The sequence below is a fragment of the Homarus americanus genome, unplaced genomic scaffold (genome assembly GCF_018991925.1).
Source record: "Homarus americanus isolate GMGI-L3 unplaced genomic scaffold, GMGI_Hamer_2.0 scaffold44062, whole genome shotgun sequence".
NCBI classification, from domain to species: Eukaryota; Metazoa; Arthropoda; class Malacostraca; order Decapoda; family Nephropidae; genus Homarus; species Homarus americanus.
Genome location: NW_024743150.1, coordinates 8849 through 31500, shown reverse-complemented (window position 1 = coordinate 31500; position 22652 = coordinate 8849). Strand labels below are relative to the sequence as shown.

The 22652-nt window shown below is 41.2% G+C and overlaps 1 protein-coding gene across 1 annotated transcript in view; it reads left to right on the top strand.

The window, feature by feature from the left end:
* The window catches only part of LOC121877115, a gene marked incomplete at its 5' end in the record, with an annotated part of 44646 nt that extends 23161 nt beyond the window's left edge, over nucleotides 1-21485 (top strand). Inside the window, one exon of the mRNA XM_042382743.1 lies at nucleotides 21325-21485. Within this exon, the coding sequence (XP_042238677.1) occupies nucleotides 21325-21459 (135 nt within the window). The remainder of the gene's footprint in view (nucleotides 1-21324) is intronic.
* Between the last annotated feature and the right edge of the window lie 1167 nt (nucleotides 21486-22652).

Here is a 22652-nt window from a genome sequence, read left to right as displayed (position 1 = left end):
AACAGAACATATGGGATTAATTCCAATAGAAACTGGCCCGACCCCCAAACTCCACTTTTTCCGACACAATACCTATGTTCTAGTAAAAATAACATCTTAATTTTATGATGGTACATGCACACAATTAATACTTAAGAGAAATAGAGAAATACAGTCACCAAGTTAATGTCCATTCAAATAATGGACTAGGCTCCTCCCCTCTTCTCACACCTACACTGCTGGCTCTTCCCTCTCTATGAGAAATTTTTGAGAAAACCACAAATTTTAATAAATAATACCTCAAACTAAAGTTAGGGATAATACAATTGACATTGCTGGATTCCTTATAAGACCAGGAATATTTTGAATATAAATGTCATATATTTTGCACAAAAGATAATATATTTACTCAGAGTAAACATTATATCTAAAATTTGTATGTCTAATGCAAAATATATGATGTTTATATTCAAAATGATCACCAAATTGTAAGAATTCCAGCAATGTAAATTATATTCTGGCCAGGTAATTTGTATGAATTTTATGAGCTAAAACAAATATCTTCAGATTAATAAAAAAAAAATATTCTTCACGACACTATCTGTCAATCAAAGTACCCCACCTTGCCTCCCCCCCTCTTCCAACCGCGAGGTCAGTCCCAACCCTCCCCCCCCACCCCCCACCAATCCTCCCTTCAAGAGATGTTGGGTGAAAAAACTAAATTTTAACATTCAGTATTAAATAATACCTCAGATTAAAGTTAGGATAATATAATTGACATTGCTGAACTCCTTGTAAGACCAGGAATATTTTGAATATAAATGTCATATATTTTGCACAAAAGATAACATATTTACTCAGAGTAAACATTACATCTAAAATTTGTATGTCTAATGCAAAATCTATGATGTTTATATTCAAAATGATCATCAAATTATAAGAATTCCAGCAATGTAAATTATATGCTGACAGGATAATTTGTATGAATTTTATGAGCTAAAACAAATATCTTCTGTTAATAAAAAAAAAAAATATTCTTCACACAGTAACAGATGGTCGGTCGGTCCCTCCCTCCCCCCCACTCCCCACCGACCGTCCCTACCAGATGTGTGGGAAAACCAGATAATTTACCTCTTTAGTAATAAATAATACCTCAAACTAAAGTTAGGATAATATAATTGACATTGCTGGATTCCTTGTAAGCCCAGGAATATTTTGAACACAAATGTCATATATTTTGCAAAAAAAATAACATCTTCACTCAGAGTAAACATTATATCTAAAATTTGTATGTCTAATGCAAAATCTATGATGTTTATATTCAAATGATCATCATATTATAAAATTCCAGCAATGTAAGGCTCTATTCTGGCAGGGTAATTTGTATGAATTTTATGAGCTAAAACAGGCAGGCAGTCAGGCAGAATTGGCGGGTGGCGAATCTAAAAATAGCTCTGCAGGCACTCTCGCGGCGTATATGTGGAAAAGCACCCTCGTTAAGTGAAAAGTTAAGCTCTGGCGAGGCACAGCGTATAATTACATGAAATCGCTAAGCGAGGCAAGTAAGCGGGAGGCTGTTTACTCGCACTTATGTGTATGTGGAATACTATATACGTACATATACACTTTTACTGTTAAATCACTACTGTAATGTGATACAGGTGATTAATTTTTATCTCTTGTGCAAAATACATGACGTTTATATTAAAATTATTCACTGTTTTACAAGGATTCCAGCAACGCCGGACAGATGGGGGAGAGAGGGGGGGAGCGAGCGAGGGGGCGTGGGGGGAGGGGAAGTAGTACGTTTGACAGTTGGTCCAGGTCTAACGCGTGTATATTTATCAGTTCTTAAGTGACTAAGCTTCTCTCTTATATAAAAGCCAGTGAAATGACCTGGGTGAATATAATTAACTTTGCTGGGACTCTTGTAACAAACTGATTAATTTGAATATAAACATGATATAATTTGCACTAGACAAAACAATTTTAGTACCGTAATCAAATTAGTACATGTGCACTCCAGCTTTGCACTAAGGTTATTTATTTCTATTTCATTTCTTTTAGTATCGGTTGTGTGCATGTAAATGGATGAAAATAAATGAAGAAATCTATGTAAATCTACTCAAAAATACAGTTGAAAAACTTTTTTATAAAATGTACTACAGTACTGTACACTAATGTGCAACAATTTTTATCTCTTGAGCAAAATATATGACGTTTATATTCAAATTATTGGCTGTCTTGCAAGGATTCCAGCAATGCAAATTATGATCTCCTAACTTTAGTCTGAGATATTATATAAGATAAAAACTGTAAGCCTAAAGCCCTGGTTGGGGGTGGGAGGGGGGGGACGGACGGACGGACGGAGCCAGCCACCCAGCGCGGGGTTGGGGTGGGGGGGTTGGGGGGTTGAGGTGATACGTTTGAGCTGAAGGTGTCTGTGTGTTTATTTAACAGTCCTACTAAGCTTCTCTCATTTTAAAATGCCAGTGATATGACCTAGGAGAATATAATTAACATTGCTGGGATTCTTGTAAGATACTGATTTGTTTGAATATAAACATGTTGTAATTCGCACTAGACATAACAATTTTAGTACCGTAATCAAATTAGTACATGTGCACCAACTTGCACTAATTTATTTATGTTTCTTTAATATGGTGTGTGCATGTACTGTAAATGGATATGAAAATAAATAGAAGAAATTTATGTAAATCTACCCAAAAATACAGTTAAACTTTTTATAAAATGTACTACAAATTGTTCACTAATGTACTACATTTTTTATATCTTTGAGAAAATATATAGCCTTATATTCAAATTAATCTCTCTTTAGTCTGAGATATATTTATATAAAATAAACATAAAAATCACCAATCTTTTATCTTTGGAATACGAGGGTGGTGGGAAGGCCGGGGGTGACAGAATGTCTGGCGTTTGTTTGTTTGTTTATTTGAGATAAGATTTGACAGTTGTCGCTGAAGGCCTGCCTGCATGTTTATTTATCATTACTTAAGACGTTAACCGAAATGGACGTTGTCCGATCATCACAGAAACTTTGTATTTATACTTACGTGTGTGTGGAATACTATATACGTACATATACACTTTTACTGTTAAATCACTACTGTAATGTGATACTGGTGATTAATTTTTATCTCTTGTGCAAAATACATGACGTTTATATTAAAATTATTCACTGTTTTACATGGATTCCAGCAACGCCAGGCAGATGGGGAAGAGAGAGGGAGGGAGCGAGCGAGGGTGCGTGGGGGGAGGGGAGGTAGTACGTTTGACAGTTGGCACAGGCCCAGGTCTAATGCGTGTATATTTATCAGTTCTTTAGTGACTAAGCTTCTCTCTTATAAAAAGCCAGTGAAATGACCTGGGTGAATATAATTAACATTGCTGGGATTCTTGTAACATACTGATTAATTTGAATATAAACATGCTATAATTTGCACTAGACAAAACAATTTTAGTACCGTCATCAAATTAGTACATGTGCACTCCAGCTTTGCACTAAGGTTATTTATTTCTATTACATTTCTTTTAGTCTGAGATATTATATAAGATAAAAACTGTAAGCCTAAAACCCTGGCTGGGGTGGGTGGGAGGGAGGGACGGATGGACGGAGCCAGCCAGCTAGCGAGGGGTTGGGGGGTGGGGGGTTGAGGTGATAAGTGTGAGCCGAAGGTCTCTGTGTTTATTTAACAGTCCTACTAAGCTTCTCTCCTTTTAAAATGCCAGTGATATGACCTAGGAGAATATAATTAACATTGCTGGGATTCTTGTAAGATACTAATTTATTTGAATATAAACATGTTGTAATTCGCACTAGGCATAACAATTTTAGTGCCATAATCAAATTAGTTCATGTGCACTCCAGCTTTGCACTAAGGTCATTTATTTCTTTTACGTTTCTTTTAGTATGGTGTGTGCATGTAAATGGATGAAAATAAATGAAGAAATTTATGTTAATCTACCCAAAAATACAGTTGAAAAACTTTATATTAAAAAATGTACTACAGTACTGTATACTAATGTACTAAAATTTTTATCTCTTGAGCAAAATATATGACGTTTATATATAAATTATTCGCTGTCTTGCAAGGCTTCCAGCAATGCAAATTATATTCTGCTGAATTTAGTCTGAGATATACAAGATAAAAACTGTGGGCCTAAAACCTTGGCTGGGGGAGAGGGAGGGAGCCAGCCAGGGAGGGAGGGGTGGGGGGTTGAGATGATATGTTTGACAGTTTGAGCAGAAGGTCTCTGTGTGTTTATTTAACAGTCCTACTAAGCTTCTCTCATTTTAAAATGCCAGTGAAATGACCTAGGAGAATATAATTAACATTGCTGGGATTCTTGTAAGATACTGATAAATTTGAATATAAACATGCTGTAATTTGCACTAGACATAACAATTTTAGTACCGTAATCAAATTAGTACATGTGCACTCCAGCTTTGCACTAAGGTCATTTATTTCTTTTGCGTTTCTTTTAGTATGGTGTGTGCATGTAAATGGATGAAAATAAATGAAAAAATTTATGTAAATCTACCCAAAAATACAGTTGAAAAACTTTATATTATAAAAATGCACACAGTATTACTAATGTACTACAATAATTTTTATATCTTGAGCAAAATATATGACATTTATATTCAAATTATTGAGAAGCTGTCTTGCAAGGATTCCAGCAATGCAAATTATAATCTAACTATAGTCTGAGATATTATATAAAATAAACACCTTAAAGCATAAAAGTTATTACGAATCTTTTGTCTGGGAACACAAGTAGGGGAGGTAATAGCGAGCATGGGAAGAGGTGGGGTAGCGGGGGTGACAGAGTGTCTGGTGTTTGTTTGTTTATTTGAGATAAGATTTGACAGTTGGCGCTGAAGGCCTGCATGCTTATTTATCATTACTTAAGAATGACTAAGCTCTTCTCATAATTTGCCACCCAAATGACCTGGGTGAATATAACTTACATTGCTGGGATTCTTGTTAGATAGTGATTTATTTGAATACCTGTATAAACAATCTATATTTGCAATAGACATAACAATTTGAGTACCATAATCATTTAGTACATGTACAGTACAGGTTTGCACTTAGGTCCATTGTTAACCGAGGGACCACTGTATTGCAGTGTACTTGTACTGTACTATATTGACTAAATTCACTAGATAACGTACACAACTAATGGTTGGTAAAACTTGTCAAGTAAGTGAGTGTCAAGTCTGTCAGTATGAGTGGCACGTGTGAGTGCTTGTGTCCCCCATCATAGGAGTCCGTTTTCTCTCGCTTCAGGACGCCTGAGTCCGGTTTCTCTTAATCTTAGAGTGCAGTGCACCAGAGACTTCGTTATTCCTTAGTAATGACACAGAATTTGAAATTGTAACCCCAATTGCAACTGGGATTGCAATTGTTGAGGCAACTAGATATGTCTGATTACAGCAAATGTGTTATTGTCAATTTGTAGGTGAAAGATTTTATCCTCAATAGACGTAGGTTAACATTACACCTGGAGGCAAATGCTTACTAAAGCCTAAGGAAGGATATTCCTTTAACACATAATATCTGGCCAGTATGGGAAGGATCATCGTGTCTCCGTCAGGGGGTCGTGGAGTGGTGGTCCAGCAGGCGTCACGGAAGTTTTTTTTTGGGGGGGTGGGGGAGCACGGGCGTATATGCGATCGGACGTTGTTCGGTTGGACGTTAACCGGCGCATGACTGTACCTCCCATCCGTGAGGGACGGAAAATACCTCCCAGCTATGAGGGACGGGAAATGCCTCCCAGCCGTGAGGTAAGGAAAATACCTCCCATCCGTGAGGGACGGAAAATGCCTCCCATCCTTGAGGGACAGAAAATGCCTCCCAGCCATGAGGGACGAAAAATGCCTTTACTGACCTTGAATGTGCAGCGCTGCCGCTTGTAATAAAAAAAACTTCCACACATTTATTGCATAAATCTTTTTTTAGGCTCATTTGTTATGCTGCTACAATCATATTATTTTTGTATATACATGGCTGCAAGACTGACCAGAAGTACAGTACTGTGACAGGACTGGGAGCCAGTAGGCTTGGCAAAACTACACCAGCCCAGGATTTAAATGTCAAGTAGGCTTGTAAATAAGTTGAGTTGCCACTTTTACAAGTATTTCTTGTTTTCTTAGGTCATTTTGGGATTTGGCCACCATAAAACAAAAATTAAATTTTTCCTGACCAGGGGGTTATGATGTACACTCGCACCAAAAAGTATATGTGCAGGGTGAGATCGACGACTTCCGAAATGATAATCAATCAGTGTGTTTGTTTCCTTTTTTCGGATTGTTGCTTTGTGTCGATTGAATGATGAGCGAGGGTTCGGTCTCGGTGTACGTGGGTATAAAACAGAGGCAATATGAAGCAGTAGAGATCTACACTTGCCAGATGACATGGAAATCTCAGAGGGAACACGAGGAGCTATTATTGCCCTTGATAACGAAAGGTTCGGCGTCACAAATATTAGCCGGCGGGTTGGTGTCTACAGGAACACCGCTGCATGATGGATTCGGCGATACAGTCGACCCTCGTTAATTCGGACTAATAGGGGGGTGTCCCGTTTTGCTTGATTGTCGGAGTAACGATTTAGGTTAGGTTAGGTTAGGTTAGGAAATATAGTACCGTATATACACTCTACGCTGAATATGATACACAGTAACAAAAATACAGGAAATACTGTACTGTAAACATCATATAACTAGCTATATAAAACATTACAATATGTTAATTTCATTTACCTTTGGTAGATGACAGATGAGCTTGATGTGGTGGAGGTTGGGGGGAGAGGTGATAACGTGTTATTCGGAGTCAGTAGAGCTATGATGCTCCACTGGTCCTTGTCCCCCACTTGTAGAAGGCCGAGGTGACTGAGGATGGTCTGAGTCAGCAGCAGGCTCAACAGCTGCAGCAGGGTTGGGACGAACTGGCTTGAAGAATGAGTCTAGTTTCATTTGTTTACCTTGATGATGCTGCCTCTGGATAATGAGTTCCCTAAAGGCTCTAAAATGTTGATAGTAATGCTGAACATCATCACTTTCTGCTGACAATTCATTGTAAGAAATGACATTATCAATGGATTCTTGTATAACTGAGAGTTTGGGTTTCTTGGGCAATGGTTCTTCGTCTTCCTCATCTTCACTATCTCTGCTGTCACCAACGAGAACTTCATCCGCTATTTCTTCTTCTGTTAAGAGTTGGTATCCAGGGTCACCCTCTGTGTCTTCTAGCCAGTTTCTGATGTCATCTTCTGTGACATCATTTTTGCCCGCCCTCTTAAGGATATGATGAAAGTCCCTTGCCTCGAATCCTTCGAAATCATATTCTACCTCCACATTGTACAGAAGTTTTTTCCAAGCATTGGCTAGAGTGGTAGTCTTCAGTGCCTTCCATGAAGCTGCTAAGTTGAATATTGCAGACTTGAGGTTGTAGTTCTTGACGTTATTAACAGTTCTTTGTCCTCGTGTGTCTTCCGTAAGATCTTCTTCATCTTCTATAATAGGGTTGCCATACGTCCGTATTTTCCCGGACATGTCCTCCATTTAGGTCTCGAAATCTTCATCCGGAAGTAATTTTTAAAATTCTTCAAAGGTCCGGAATTTCAGCTTCCATCATTTTCTCCACGGAAAGAAACATGAAACTGTAATGACGAGAGAGAGAGAGAGACTGTGAGAGAGGGGAGGTGGAAACAGTAGAGATCTTGTTCAGTTTTCGTCAGCTGATAAGTCACTTGTACGCCTGTAGGTGTTGTCAACTTAGCTGTCAAATATTTGATTGATAAGGGGGTAGAAGTTGATGATGTGAAGTGTTTTGACCAAGTTAGTAACCTGAAGCAGTTTGTGGAAAATTACAAGTGATGAAGAATTTAGTAATCTGCCAACACATAAAAAGTGGACCAGATACTTTGAAAAATCAAAGAACTTTGAATGTCACTCAGAATTGCTGAGAATTGCACAATTCTTCTTTGCTATATCATCTCACAATGCAAATGTAGAAATAGTTTTTTCACTGATGCAAAGTCAATGGACAAAGGAGAGGAACAAATTGAGTGTTGAAACAATGAAAGGCATTCTGACCGTACAGTACAACTTCCGAGAAACATCTTGCAGTGACTTCTATACCTTTCTAAAGAGGAATCAGCCAATACTGAAAAAAGATCCGATCTACAGAAAACTATGCATGGGCACATAAAGTCACACACACAGTGGAGGAAGAAGACTGCAGCTAAAGAAGATATTCAGCCTTAAGCAAAGGTAATTTTATTTTTTTATTTTTAAGATTTCGATACCATGTATGTTGTATATTAGCCTACATTAAAACACAATGCAATACAGTACACCGATACTGGTATATATATATATATATATATATATATATATATATATATATATATATATATATATATATATATATATATATACAGTAGTACCCCGATTTACGCAGTCAATTGAACCCACAGGGTACCGCGTTAAGTGAAATCTGCGTAAATGGAACAACAGAACATATGGGATTAATTCCAATAGAGACTGGCCCGACCCCCAAACTCCACTTTTTCCGACGCAATACCTATGTTGTAGTAAAAATAACATCTAAATTTTATGATGGTAAGCTCACATAATTAATATTTAAGAGAAATACAGTCGCCAGGTTAATGTCCATTCAAATAATGGACTCAAATCCCCCCCCCCTCTTCCCAGCTCACTGGCCCCTACCTTTCTGAGAAATGATTGGGTGAAACACTAGATTTTAACGTTTAGTAATAAATAATACCTCAGACTAAAGTTAGGGTAATATAATTGACATTTCTGGATTCCTTGCAGGTTAGGGAATATTTTGAATGTAAACTTCATATATTTTGCACAAAAGATAAAATAATTGCTTTGTGTAAGCCAAATTATTACATTAGATCTAAAATTTGTATGTCTAATGCAAAATCCATGATGTTTATATTCAAAATGATCATCATATTGTAAGAATTCCAGCAATGTAAATTATATTCTGGTCCAGTAATTTGTATGAATTTTATGAGCTAAAACAAATGTCTTCAGTTTATAAAAAAAAAAAAAATATTCTTCACGACACTATCTGTCAATCAAAGTACCCCAACTTGCCTCCCCCCCCTCTTCCAACTGCTCCAGATGGTCGGTCGGTCCCAACCCTCTCCCCCACCCCCCACCTTCCCTCCCTACCAGAGAAATGTTGGGTGAAAAAACTAATTTTAACTTTTAGTAACAAATAATACCTCAGATTAAAGTTAGGATAATATAATTGACATTGCTGGATTCCTTGTAAGACCAGGAACATTTTGAATATAAATGTCATATATTTTGCACAAAAGATAACATATTTACTCAGAGTAAACATTACATCTAAAATTTGTATGTCTAATGCAAAATCTATGATGTTTATATTCAAAATGATCATCAAATTGTAAGAATTCCAGCAATGTAAATTATATTCTGGCCGGGTAATTTGTATGAATTTTATGAGCTAAATAAAAAAAAAATTCTACTTCACGCGTATATGGGTAGATGAACCGCGTAAAGTGAAAATTCGGTTCTGGCGAGGCACCGCGTATATGAGAAATCGCGTAAAGTGAAACCGCTTAAAGCGGGGTACAACTGTATACAGTAATACCCCGCTTAATGTGGTTTCGCTTAACGCGATTTTGCATATACGCGGTGCCTCGCCAGAACCGAACTTTCACTTAACGCGGTTCATCTACCCATATACGCGCAGACTGTCCGGCTCGAGACGCTATTTTTAGATTCGCCCCACCCGCCACCCGTTTCTCCCGCCTGCCACCTGCCTCGCGCCTCCCTCCTCCCTCCCTCCCCTCCCGCCTCCGCCTCCCTCCGCCTGGGCAAGCCGCGCTGTAAGGTTGCGCAGTGTGTGTCTTTGTTGCGTTTTCACTGACGTCATATGACATATCGGACTGTGATTGGCCATGCATCCCTACCCCCCTCTGCTGCTAGCTGTAATTGGTTTAAAGTAATATGACGTGTCCTCCCGGGGATAGAGGGAGGGAGGAAAGAGGACGCTGCCGCGGTAGTTTCATCCCTCCAGGCCACCCCGTGTATACGTGCATCCATTGTTCTGTGAAATGGCTTCCGCCGGACCACCACCGCCACCAGAGAGAAACCTTTCCTTACCTGGACCCAGCCGCCCTAAGCCCAAGAAGACACGCCGTGGCCTAAGCTACGAAGTGAAATACCAGATCATTCAAGATTTGGAGAAAGGAACACGTCAAGTTGATCTCGCGAGCCGGCATGGCGTCAACGAATCTACGATTCACACTATTAAGAAGGATTCAGCCAAGATTAAAGAACACATGAAAATCACAAAGTCTGCAGGTGCTTCAATGATCAAGTATTGCCAGAACAAGGTGCTGGTAAAGGATGAAGATTTGCTGGTGAATTTTTTGATTCATCAGGCGCGACGCAACATGGCGGTGGACACGCGCTCATTGCAGGAGTACGCACATGAACTGTACGCAGCAGTGTCACGTAAGCTGGGAATTGCAGAGCCCAAACCCTTCAATGCTTCCTCTGGTTGGCTGCATAGGTTTAAGAAGAGGAACAAGATCACCAACATCAACATTGGTGGTGAGGAAGTTAGTGCTGACCGTGTGGCGGCTAGAGATTTTCCTCCGTTCTTACGTGAGGTTATGGAGGAAGGACAGTACACTGACGACCAGGTGTTTAACATGGACGAATCTGGTCTTTTCTGTAAAAAGTTACCTTCCAAGACCTTCGTTGTCCAGTCTGCCAGCAAGGTAAGGGGTCGGAAGTTGCAGAAGGAACGCATCACCGTCATCTTTACCACCAATGCCTCCGGTACCTGTAAACCAAAGTTATCGGTGATTCACACAGCCCGCAAGCCGCACGCCTACAAGAATATGGACATGAACAAGCTTAATGTCCACTGGCTAACCGCACGTAAGGCGTGGATGTCCTCTTCTCTGTCCCTCTTCTGGTTTGACGACTGTTTTCCCGACGTGAAGAAATTCTGCGAGCAACAGAATGTTTCATTCAACATTTTGTTGCTCCTTGACAACGCACCTGGACACTCGCCCCTACTTATGGATCGTCACCCCAACGTAAAAGTGGTCTTCCTTCCTCCCAACACTACGTCATTAATCCAGCCCATGGACCAGGAGTTGATTTGCAATGTGAAAGCTGCATACTCGGCAAAGAAGTTCAAGCTCCTGAACGACTCTACCAACACCAAGGATGAGTTGCGTAAGCTGGATGACACCGACAGCGAGAGTAAAAGCGACGAGGACAAGGAACAAGAGGTGGCGACTCAAGAAGTTCTCGTCAAACAGTTTTGGAAGAAGTTTAACGTCAAACAAGCTGTGGACTTCTTGGTGGAGGCATGGGGTCAGCTGTCTATTGCTACGATTCGTCACGCATGGAGACATGTGTTGCATGGCATACCAGCTGAGAGGAGGAGTCAACCTATGACTGGTGAGGTTCAGACTGTTGCAGTAGCAGTGGACCTTGCCAGAGAAGCTGCGCACAATATTACAGCTGAAGGCTTCTCCGAGACCACTAACGAAGACATCCTGGAGGTGATCAGAGATCCTGAAGTGACTGCCGACGAGATGTTGGAAGATGAGCACGTCAGTGAAGAGGAAAAAGGTGCTTCATTCTCCGAAGAACACAAGTTAAGTCATAGTGATATTAAGGGTGCCATGGAGTGTGCAGAAAAAATGAAGTCCTTCCTTTCCCGCGACAATGACGATGACCGCTATGAAGTCTTCCATACCCGGCTGGTGCAGGCTATGGAGCCGTACATCACGGTGTATCAAGAAAACATCAACACTAGCCGTCAAAAAAGCATTACCGAGTTCTTCGCCCGCAACCCACCACAGCCAGCCAGAGCCAGTGATAGTGACAGTGAAGGTGAAGGTGACTTTGAGGGATTTGTCAGGGAGGCCCTGACAAATATAACGGATAGTGATGGTGATTCACCTGGTGATGGTGATTCACCTGAGGGCCAGTAATCTGCCCTCTGTCTCGGAACCAGCCTCCATCCCCGTATGCCGAACCATCTCTTCTACTAACGTAAGTGTTCAACATAACTTTTAGTTTTCCTAACCTAACCTTTATTTTTCCGAACTTAACCTTTATTTTTCCTAACCTAACCTCTTCTATATACTTGTTTGTGCATACCATCATAAAGTTAAGATAAAATGTTTACTACAACATAGTTGTGTGTCGTCAAAAAGTGGAGTTTGTGGGTTCAATTGACCGCGTTAAGCGGGGTACTACTGTGTATATATATATATATATATATATATATATATATATATATATATATATATATATATATATATATATATATATATATATATATATATATGCTGATAACCACAAGGAAAGAAGAAAACACGAAGTTCCCAAGCGCTTTCGTGTAATTCACATCTTCAGGGGTGAGTACATATATATTAATGCTATGCAAATATGCAAAATTAATTGTCACGGCTGCTTCAAGGTTACATAGCGCCAAAGTGTGTGCCGGGCGGCTGGGGTGGGGTGGGGGATGTCTTCGGGAACGTCCTCTTTTTTTAATGTTCAGATATGGCAACCCTATTCTATAACCGCAAGAACTTCGTCCCGATATCTTCGTTGGTATATTCTCTTGCAGGCTACAATTATACCCTGATTCATTGGCTGGATCAGGGAGGTAACATTGGGTGGCAAAAACATGCATCTTATTTTACCATCATTACTGACAAGCTTGTCAGCACCTGGGTGAGCAGGTGCGTTGTTCAAAATTAGTAGCGCCTTCACCTCAGCAGCAGGAAGTTTGAGGACATCTTGATATTTTCGCACTGCAGGAATGAAATGCGAGAAAAACCAATCATTGAAGATTTGCATGTTGAACCACGATTTCTTGGAGTGGTAATAATGCACTGGTAGATGGTGCATCATTTCTTTCAAAATACGCGGGCGTGCTGACCTCCCCACCACCACTAACTTTAAACAGTGCATACCGTCTGCGTTCGCACAACACAATGCCGAAAATCGTTCCTTACTTACTTTACGACCAGATAAGGAGGCTTCATTCTTGAAAGCTTGGGTATTCCTGGGTAGGGACCGCCAATACAACCCAGTTTCATTCCCATTATAGACTTGGGAAATCAGGAGCCCTTCACTCTTAATTAAGTCATTTAGCCTGTCCCTGAATGGTTCGATGTCCTCGGTGGGTGCGCTACCAGCTTCACCATGCATAATTTTATTACACATTCCATGGCGATTTCTAAATCGCCATAACCACCCGTCACTAGCTTCGAAATTCTCGATGCCCATATGACTTGCTAGCTTAACAGCAGCAGCTTGTATTTCTACACCACGGACGACATTACCACAGGATCGTTGCTGCACAAACCACTTCGTCACTGCCTCCTCAAGATTTGTATCTTTTGCCACTCTCATACACTTCCTTGCACCAACAGATGATGATTTAGAAGTTGCATCAACATTATATTTCAAAGAAAATGCAATGAGTTTGTCCTTAGCCTTGCGTATGTCCAAACTGTTTGCTTTTTAACACCATACTCGTCACAAACTCTAGACACCAAAGCACCAGCCTCTAACTTCCTTATAAGTTCCAGTTTCTGGTTCACAGAAAGGGTCACATACTTCCTCTTCGGTATTTTACTTCCCCTTCAAGACATGATGTAAAATACAAGGCTAAAAGATGCCTAATCACTGAAATATCAACGAAAATTGCAGGGCATCACAACACTGATACTCGAATATGGCGCTAGGTCAACAATGACTGGCGTGACTCACGCATGCACAAGGCCGCCGCGTGACCCATCTATCGGACAATCCCAGAACCATAAATTTGGCATGGACTCGTCTATAATCCTCCCTCGTTTATAGGTCGACCCTGATTTTTTTACCCAAAAATCGTTAATTTATGATATTCCTTGTTTATAGGTTGACCCAAGTTTTTGAGGGTATTGGAACAACAAAACCTTCAGTAAAAACACTCTACGTCCTATGAACTGAGGCTCGCCGTGCCTGAAACACAGAGTGCCGAAGGCAAATTGTTTACCATTTATTATTACGACACTTTACACTGAAACGCGGGTAGTATTTATTAAAGTCAATTAGGAGGGAATATTATTGTATACAACAGTTTTTTAACTGAAAACCATTCGAAAAGCGATTACGGTAAAATCTTTTGAACAACGAAAGAAAGCGCAAGACATTGTTTTCGTCATGATTTTATCCCACTTTCCACTGTAATATGTACGTCATTTCAGCCAAAATATTACATTTCCATATTTATTTCTGATAATATATTCATTCAGTCACAGTTAAGGTAAAATATACTTGTGATGTAATATTTTAATGAAAATACCCGGTATTTAGATATACGGTATTGTAGTTTTCTTTTGTTTCAAATTTGATTAACAAAGATTGATGTTTCAAATGCAATGAACAAAAGTTTATGTATCTATAAATAAACCTTAAAAATGAATACTTTATGTTTTACATAGTCCTGTGCTACCATACCATTTTGGGCTTGCTATGATGACGCAAGAGATCTGCCCTGGCAACTGTACTGACACTCACAGCTGGTGGTGCGTCGTTTCCATTGTTTACTGGTAGTTACTGGTAAATATTTTTCAAACTAACGAAACTATTACCCGTTTAGAGGTCGACCCCCAATTTTTTGCCAAAAAATTTGGGGTCCACTAAACATGCAGCTATGTGTATGTATGTTTATTTGAGTGCCCCGTCATAGGAGTCCGTTTTCTCTCGCTTCAGGATGCCTGAGTCTTCCGTTTTCTCTCTTAATCTTAGAGTGCACCAGAGACTTGTTTATTCCTTAGTGATGACACAGAATTGAAATTGCAACCCCAATTGCAACTGGGACAATCCCAGAACCAGAAATTTGATACGGACAGTTCAGATTTCGTCCTATTTATCCGAAATCCGGATTAAAGGAGTCCGAATTAACGAGGGTTGACTGTACCTCGAAACTGGTGCTACAGACGACAGGTCTCGGAGCGGCCGTCCACGCTGCACCACCCCTCAGGATGACCAGGTTGAGTGGTTTATTTGGTAGCATAAATTAATGTGGCAATATTCACTATCAGGTTCAAGGCACGTAATGTGGTGACCAGCAGGAGGAGTGGCGGGGTCAGTTTGGGCATATTTGGATGGATGCACGCTAGGGTGTGACAGTTGCCCTCCAAAAATAAAATAAATGGTCCTACAATGCTGTTCAAAGTTTTAGTGTTGTGTATTTATCTAGGAAACACCCATGTCAATTTTCTAGGAGATCGGTGCATGTTTGAGCCAGCACCGTCGACTTTACAAAATAACAAGGAATATTATTATCTAATAAACAAATTTAGTGGAATTTCTTTTATTAGACTTATAAGATATACTAACACCAAGCAAATGATCGATCATATCAATCTTAATACCCCTAAAACAATATTATAGATTAGTATGAAATACATTAATCCCAATAATTGCATTTCTAGGTTCGAGACCCATTTCTCTCAACCGGCGTACAATGAAAAAAAGAAATACTACTACCTCGCAATGCCTGGAGTGTTTGAGGAGCGCCAGCAGGAGATGGCTGACTTCTTCCGTGAATCTCTAGCCCAACCATTTACACGTGGCTACTAGAAGGAGCTGGGAGAGCTTTGTAGAACTGTTGTACAAGAACAGGAGAATCGACCCAGAGGAATGTGAGTTCGGTATTGCTGGATATGACTCATTTACGAACCTTTCTCAAGAAACTTGCAAGAGGAGTGTGGTTATCTACGCTAGGCAAGATCTTAGAGCCAGCCAGGCGAGGGTACAGGGAGAGGATGTGTTTGAAGAGTCCAAGTGGTGTAAAATTAAATTAAAGGGAGGGGACTTACTTATCGTCGGGTGTATCTACAGATCCCCAAACTGTGGCCCACTAAATCAAAGGAACTTAAGAACCTTAATATACAACCCGGCGATGCTCAACCCTAGCTACCTCCTTATCATGGGAGACTTTAACTATGGCGACATCGACTGGAGGAACGAGTCCAACTGGAGAACTGTTGTACAAGAACAGGAGAATCGACCCAGAGGAATGTGAGTTCGGTATTGCTGGATATGACTCATTTACGAACCTTTCTCAAGAAACTTGCAAGAGGAGTGTGGTTATCTACGCTAGGCAAGATCTTAGAGCCAGCCAGGCGAGGGTACAGGGAGAGGATGTGTTTGAAGAGTCCAAGTGGTGTAAAATTAAATTAAAGGGAGGGGACTTACTTATCGTCGGGTGTATCTACAGATCCCCAAACTGTGGCCCACTAAATCAAAGGAACTTAAGAACCTTAATATACAACCCGGCGATGCTCAACCCTAGCTACCTCCTTATCATGGGAGACTTTAACTATGGCGACATCGACTGGAGGAACGAGTCCACCCCGAATGACTTGAATAACCCTGCTACTCCTTTTGTAGAAACTCTGAGAGATAATTTTCTGTTCCAACATGTTAGAAACCCGACACATTACAGAGGGGAGCAAACACCCAAGCCACTTGACCTCATCATAACAAACGAGGAGGGTATGGTGGCCAAACTGGAACACCTTGCCCCAGTTGGCACCAGTCACCATATAGTGTTGTCATTCAGATTTAACTGTTACCTAGTTCAGGATAAGGTCAGGCCAAGGTGCAAATATTACAAGGGAAATTACAATGGGATGAGGGAAGAGATAAGGGGTATCAACTGGCCTGACTTGTTAAGATACAAGATCGCAGACACTACGCTGAATATCATAACTAGTAAAATGACCCATTTGATCGATAAATATATACCCAAGACCAAACCGAGTGCTTTTAGGAATACGAGGGGATCCCTACGCATGAACCATGCGGCGGTCGACAAAATTAAGAAGAAAACCCAGAAATTCAAGACAGGAGGATGTATGCAAGAGCCAGAAACCAAGCAAAGATAGGGTGTAGGAGGGCTGAAAAGGAGTTCCAGAGGCTGGTTGCAAGCGAAGTCATTTCAAACCCAAAGGCATTTTACCGCTATGCAAAGTCGAAATTGAAAACGCGAGTAGGAGTATCAGACCTGAGGCTGGTGGATGGTAGTTACGCAGATTCTGACCAGGATAAAGCTGAGGCATTGAACAGCTTCTTTTCCTCGGTGTTCACAAGAGAGTATGCAACTAACCTTCCTGCGTTTGAGGACAGACGGTTCGACACAGCACTGACCCACATTGTGTTTACAGAAGAGGGTATTAGAAATAAACTGTCCAGGCTAAAGGTCCTTAAGAGTCCCGGACCTGACATGGTGCATCCTAGAGTGCTAAGAGAGTTGTACAACGAGCTTGCAGAGCCCCTGAAGATCCTGTTTTGTAAATGCCTGGATGAACAAATGGTCCCCAGTGAATGGAAAGTGGCTTATGTGAGTCCTATCTTCAAAGGCGATCGTCACTCCACGAACAACTGTAGACCGGTGAGCCTGACCAGCATAATATGTAAAGTACTTGAGAGTATTATCAGAGATGCCGCAATGGAACATCTAATACGAAACAACCTTGTAAAAGATTGCCAACACGGTTTTATGCCGGGGCGCTCCTGCTTAACACAATTGCTCAAGGTATTGGATATTTGGACCCATATTCTGGAACGGGGTGGTAATATCGACAATATTTACTTAGATTTTTCCAAGGCTTTCAACAGTGTACCCCACGAAAGGCTGAAAATCAAACTGGAAGGGTACGGAATTCGAGGAAATGTCCTAGCGTCGATAGAAGACTTTTTACATGACAGAAAGCAGTGTGTGGTGATTAATGGCACAAAATCGTCATCTATACCTGTCACAAGTGGGGTACGACAGGGCAGTGTATTGGGCCCACTGTTGTTTGTTTCATAAATGACATGCCTGACGTTGTACACAAGTCCATACAAATGTTTGCCGATGATGCCAAGTTATTTCGGGAAATTAAGAACCAAGGGGTTTGTGAAGAACTGCAGAAGGACCTCTGTGGGCTCCAGGAATGGTTAAAGAAATGGCTGCTGAGATTCAGTGTCATGAAGTGTAAGAGGATGCACCTGGGGCATACCAACGGTAAGGAGGCGTATCATATGTCCCAACAGGATGAAGAAACTGCACTAGTTGAGAGTGTGTGTGAGAAGGACCTAGGTGTGTATGTTGACAATGATCTGAAATTCTCGGGCCATTGCGAGAAGAAGGTAAATCAGGCAAATAAATTATTGGGTCTTTTAAGAAGGTCGTTCAGATATCTAAACGGTCCGTCCCTCGAAACGATCTTCAGGAGTTAAGTGCTTCCCTATCAGGAGTACTGTCACCCCATCTGGTCCCCGAGATATGCTAGAGACTGTCAGTTGGTTGAAAATGTTCAAAGGAGGGCCACCAGACTGGTGCCTGCACTTCGACACCTCAGCTACCCTGAGAGATTGGAGCGCCTGAACTTGCCTAGCTTATACTACAGACAGGCAAGGGGGGACCTAGTTGAGGTGTATAAGCATCTCAGGGAGCACTACTCAGTTGAGTGCCCTTACTTGGAGCTGGCGGACGCTCGCCCCACAAGGGGTCACAGCTCAAGATTGAAGAAGCCGCAAGTCCAGAAAACCGTGAGGGCATCTTTTTCGGAGTGAGGGTTGTAAACTCTTGGAACAATCTGCCAGAGAGTGTTGTGACGGCACCATGTGTGAGCTCTTTCAAGACAAGACTTGACCAACACTGGAGCGGGTTTAGGTACATTCAGGAGCCGGTGCATGTCCAGTATTTGCCAACAATGCGCCCGGGCGGCTAGCGAGCCGATCTTTTGGTGAAGAAGATAAATGAAAAGTAAAAGTAATCAGAGACGTGACCAATCGCCCAAGCGGCTAGCATGCCGATCAGTGGTGAAGAGGATAAAAGTAAAAGTAAAAGTTGTCTGCTGCTTGTAACTAAAGGATCCGAGCCAGTGAATTTCACGATGGTCTACCCCGGCGCACTTCACAAAGCAAGGTGGATGGCTAAACTGTTCTATACCCTCAAGATTGTTCTTTTGTCAGGCCAGATCAAAGAGCAGTTTCCCAAAGCCGAGGTTGTGACTAAAAGTCAAATCAGCAAGTTAGAACGGTTTGCTGTGTTCACAGTCGCTGTTTATGTCCCATGGTGGATTGTTTGCCCCGTTCCAGCAAGTGCGCCACTGAATGACTTGAATTTGATCGAAACCTTGGCTGAATTTGCCCCATATGACGCCACAATAGTTGACAAAGCACGTGTGGCACTCGGTAGACACACTTGGTACCTAACTGAGGAGTTGGCCCCACTGGCTTTGTTCTCGTCCCAAGTACCAGAAAGGACAAAAGAGGAGATGAGGAAGGCCCTTCTTTGCCATGAAGGCACTGAAGTTACTAAGAGAGTGGGGCTCAATCATGGGGGCTATGGAAAGCCATATCTTCCCCCTGTCCCAGAAAGTGGCACTGCCCTGGTGGACCTAATTGGGCCTGACTCAAGCCGGTTCTTCACCATTTTAGGCATGCCCTATCAGTTTCTCCACAATCCAGCCAGTGAATGGGCGGATCATGACGACTACCTGAACATGAAACGGGTTGTGGACATGCTTCAGGTCGTCAATGAGGCTGCAGAGCGTGGTGTAAAAATTTGCCAGGGATGAGGAGCGCTTTCAAGAAGTCCTTCAAGTAGTTGAAAATGACAGACTCCGCGTTCCTAATCAGCGCAGATGATCATCTGTTTCCCAACAGAAATCATGATTTCTTGCTCCAGAGAAATAATACCTTGTGAATATATGATAAAACCCCTTAATGTACTATGAGAGAATTAGAATGATTAACTTTTTTGTGTTTGTGATAACAGCTTTTAATTAAGACAGGCAAATGGTTTGTGTTAATATCCCTTATGATGGTTGTGTAATCTCATATATAGGCGCGTATGCCTATAAGCAAAATCGCTATTTTCCAAATTGCTGATGCATACTCAAATATGCATGAATCTTCAAAAAATTGCACGTGGGTATTTTTTATGTCAATCTGCAACACCAAAATTTTGAACAGCATTGTAGGACAAAGTTGGGGCAACTGTCACACCCTAATGCACGCAGGTGGTGTCGGTCAACTGGCGGATGTTGGCCCTGGTCGGTTCACTGGCCAGAAGTATGTTGAAGTATTAGAGGACGTTCTTCTACCATCTGTTGAAGCATTACTTTTCCAGCAGGGAGAACCATTCTATCTCGTGCAGGACAACGGCCCCATTCATACGTGTCACGCAGTTCGGGAGTGGTTTGGGCGACATCCATATATCACACTTCTCCCACATCCACCCGGATCTCAACCCGATAGAGCATGTATGGTCGGCTATGAACAAATACAACATTCCTTCAGCGGGACGTCACCCGACTCAAGACTATGTCCTCACCCGTGCCTTGGAGGCATGGGAGTGGCTTCGAGGTCCTAAAGGACTTGACCTGACATCTAAGCTTGTAGCATCAATGCCCTGCAGGTTGAATGCCGTTATAGAAGCAGGTGGTGGTTACACCAAGTTCTAACATAATAAAAGATATTTCACTTCCTATATATTTCACACACACAGGACCCAATATCAGATGTTACTCAATAATATGGGTGATAAGATAACAGTAACGTGACACAGCTGATTACGGGGTTGAACAATTGGTAAATAAGCCACTACCCACCGGAAATCATTATCAAAGGGCCCGTAAAGTATTACATTTAGATTACACAATGTTCAGTATGCAATGACATTATGAAATGGATCAATATGTGGGTGCTTCTATATTGATATTTGTGAGATTCGAAACGTGTGGAATGAGACAGACGAAATATATCTCCATACATCAACGGTCGCAGCTCACCAGGATTACAGGGCTGCCAACATATGGCAGGAACAACTCGCCTTTCCCAATACCTATCATCACTGGTCTCAAATTGTTCACACTACAGTATGCACCGATACTTCTTGTTACGAGTGTATGTATAATATTGTGACCTTTTTATAGGTTAACCTAATGTACCCAAACTTAAAACTAACCAAAAATTTAGTAACCTCGTAAAAGTAACCTAACCAAACTTAAACTAAACTAACCTAACTTAACCTAACCAAAAATTTACTAACCTAACCACACTTAAAACTAACCTAAAATTTATTACCCAAACCTAAAACTAGCCTAACCTAACATAAAATTAACCTAACCCAACTCCCCATACTGTTATAGTGCTTAATCATCAGGTGAAATACACAGATGTAGGGAGTGTTTAATAACATATCGATTGCACTTCAGGTTTACAGTCTTCTCCTGGAGTATGGCAAAGTGCTGCTGGCCCTCATGTCAAAACAACGACTGTCCCATTATCTGACACAACACCTCTCAAGCTGTACTGTCACACTCTCCATTCAGCTCCAGAAACTAAGGTGATTATTACTTTGTTATCTTTTCTTGTTGGGGACACGGGAAGAATATCTGTCAATCTTCTTTAGTGTGTGTGTGTGTGTGCGTGCGTGCGTGCGTGCTTAATGCGTGCATGCTTGGTAAAAAGCCAGATGTAATCTCCTGTGCTAATAAAGAGTTTTTAAGGACATTGATATTTTTTATGTTGACAGTTACCAATTTCGTCTTGTGTGGGGTGTGTCAGACCCATTACTTGGCTGGCTTGTCCACCTGATATAACCCCCTTGACTTTCTTCTGGGTCTTCTGCCAGGGACATCCTTTCAGATTTTGTTTAGGGGGGCAACACCATTACATGCAAAGAGTAAGGGTCAAAATCCTGCTCCATGGTATTTAGCATTGACCTTGGAAACCTTTGATGTGGTGACTGCATAATTAATTACTAAATTGTCAATAAATTGAGTACAGTACAGTGGTCCCTCGGTTAACGAGCACAATCTGTTCCAGCAGGTTGCTCGTTAACCAAAAATCTCGTTAACCGAAACCATTGTTTCAATGGGTTTTTGGGTAATTGGTTCCAGCTCACCGAAAATTGCCTAAATTCAACAAAAAAGGTAGAAAATTACACTTACTTTGAGGTGTGTATGTAGAAGGCTCCTGGATGATGATGATGATGATGATGTGAATTTGAAGTGGGAGGTGAAGGAGGAGAAGGGAGAAGAGAAGGAAGTGGAGGTGGAGGAGAAGCATTTTACTGCTTCTTGGAAGGTGAGTCACCTTCCATGAAAATGTCAGGAACCTCTGGACTGACAGATTCTCCACCATGAACATCCTCTCTCCTTCTTGAAGTGGAAGGTTGAGGGATAGCATCTTGTTCCCTCTGCCTTTTACTGAAGAAAGTGTCAATTGTGGTCTGTGGGGCATCTCTCCTCCTCATCATTAACTTATGTTTAAAGAAGGAGACCATTGTGTCCTCAACATGACACAAAGTTAGTTCAGATTTTTCCACATCTGGGTGCTTTGAAGCCAGTTCCCTGAACTTCTCCCAGTGGTAAGTCACGTCTTTCAACTCTGAAGTTGACATATGGTCATCACTTTCCATTTCCTCCTTACCATTGTCAGCCTCAAACATCTCATCCAGTTGCTTCAAGTCATCGGGAGTAAATTCCTCCTCATGAGACATCACAAGCTCTTCGACATCATCCTCTTCCACTTCAAGGCC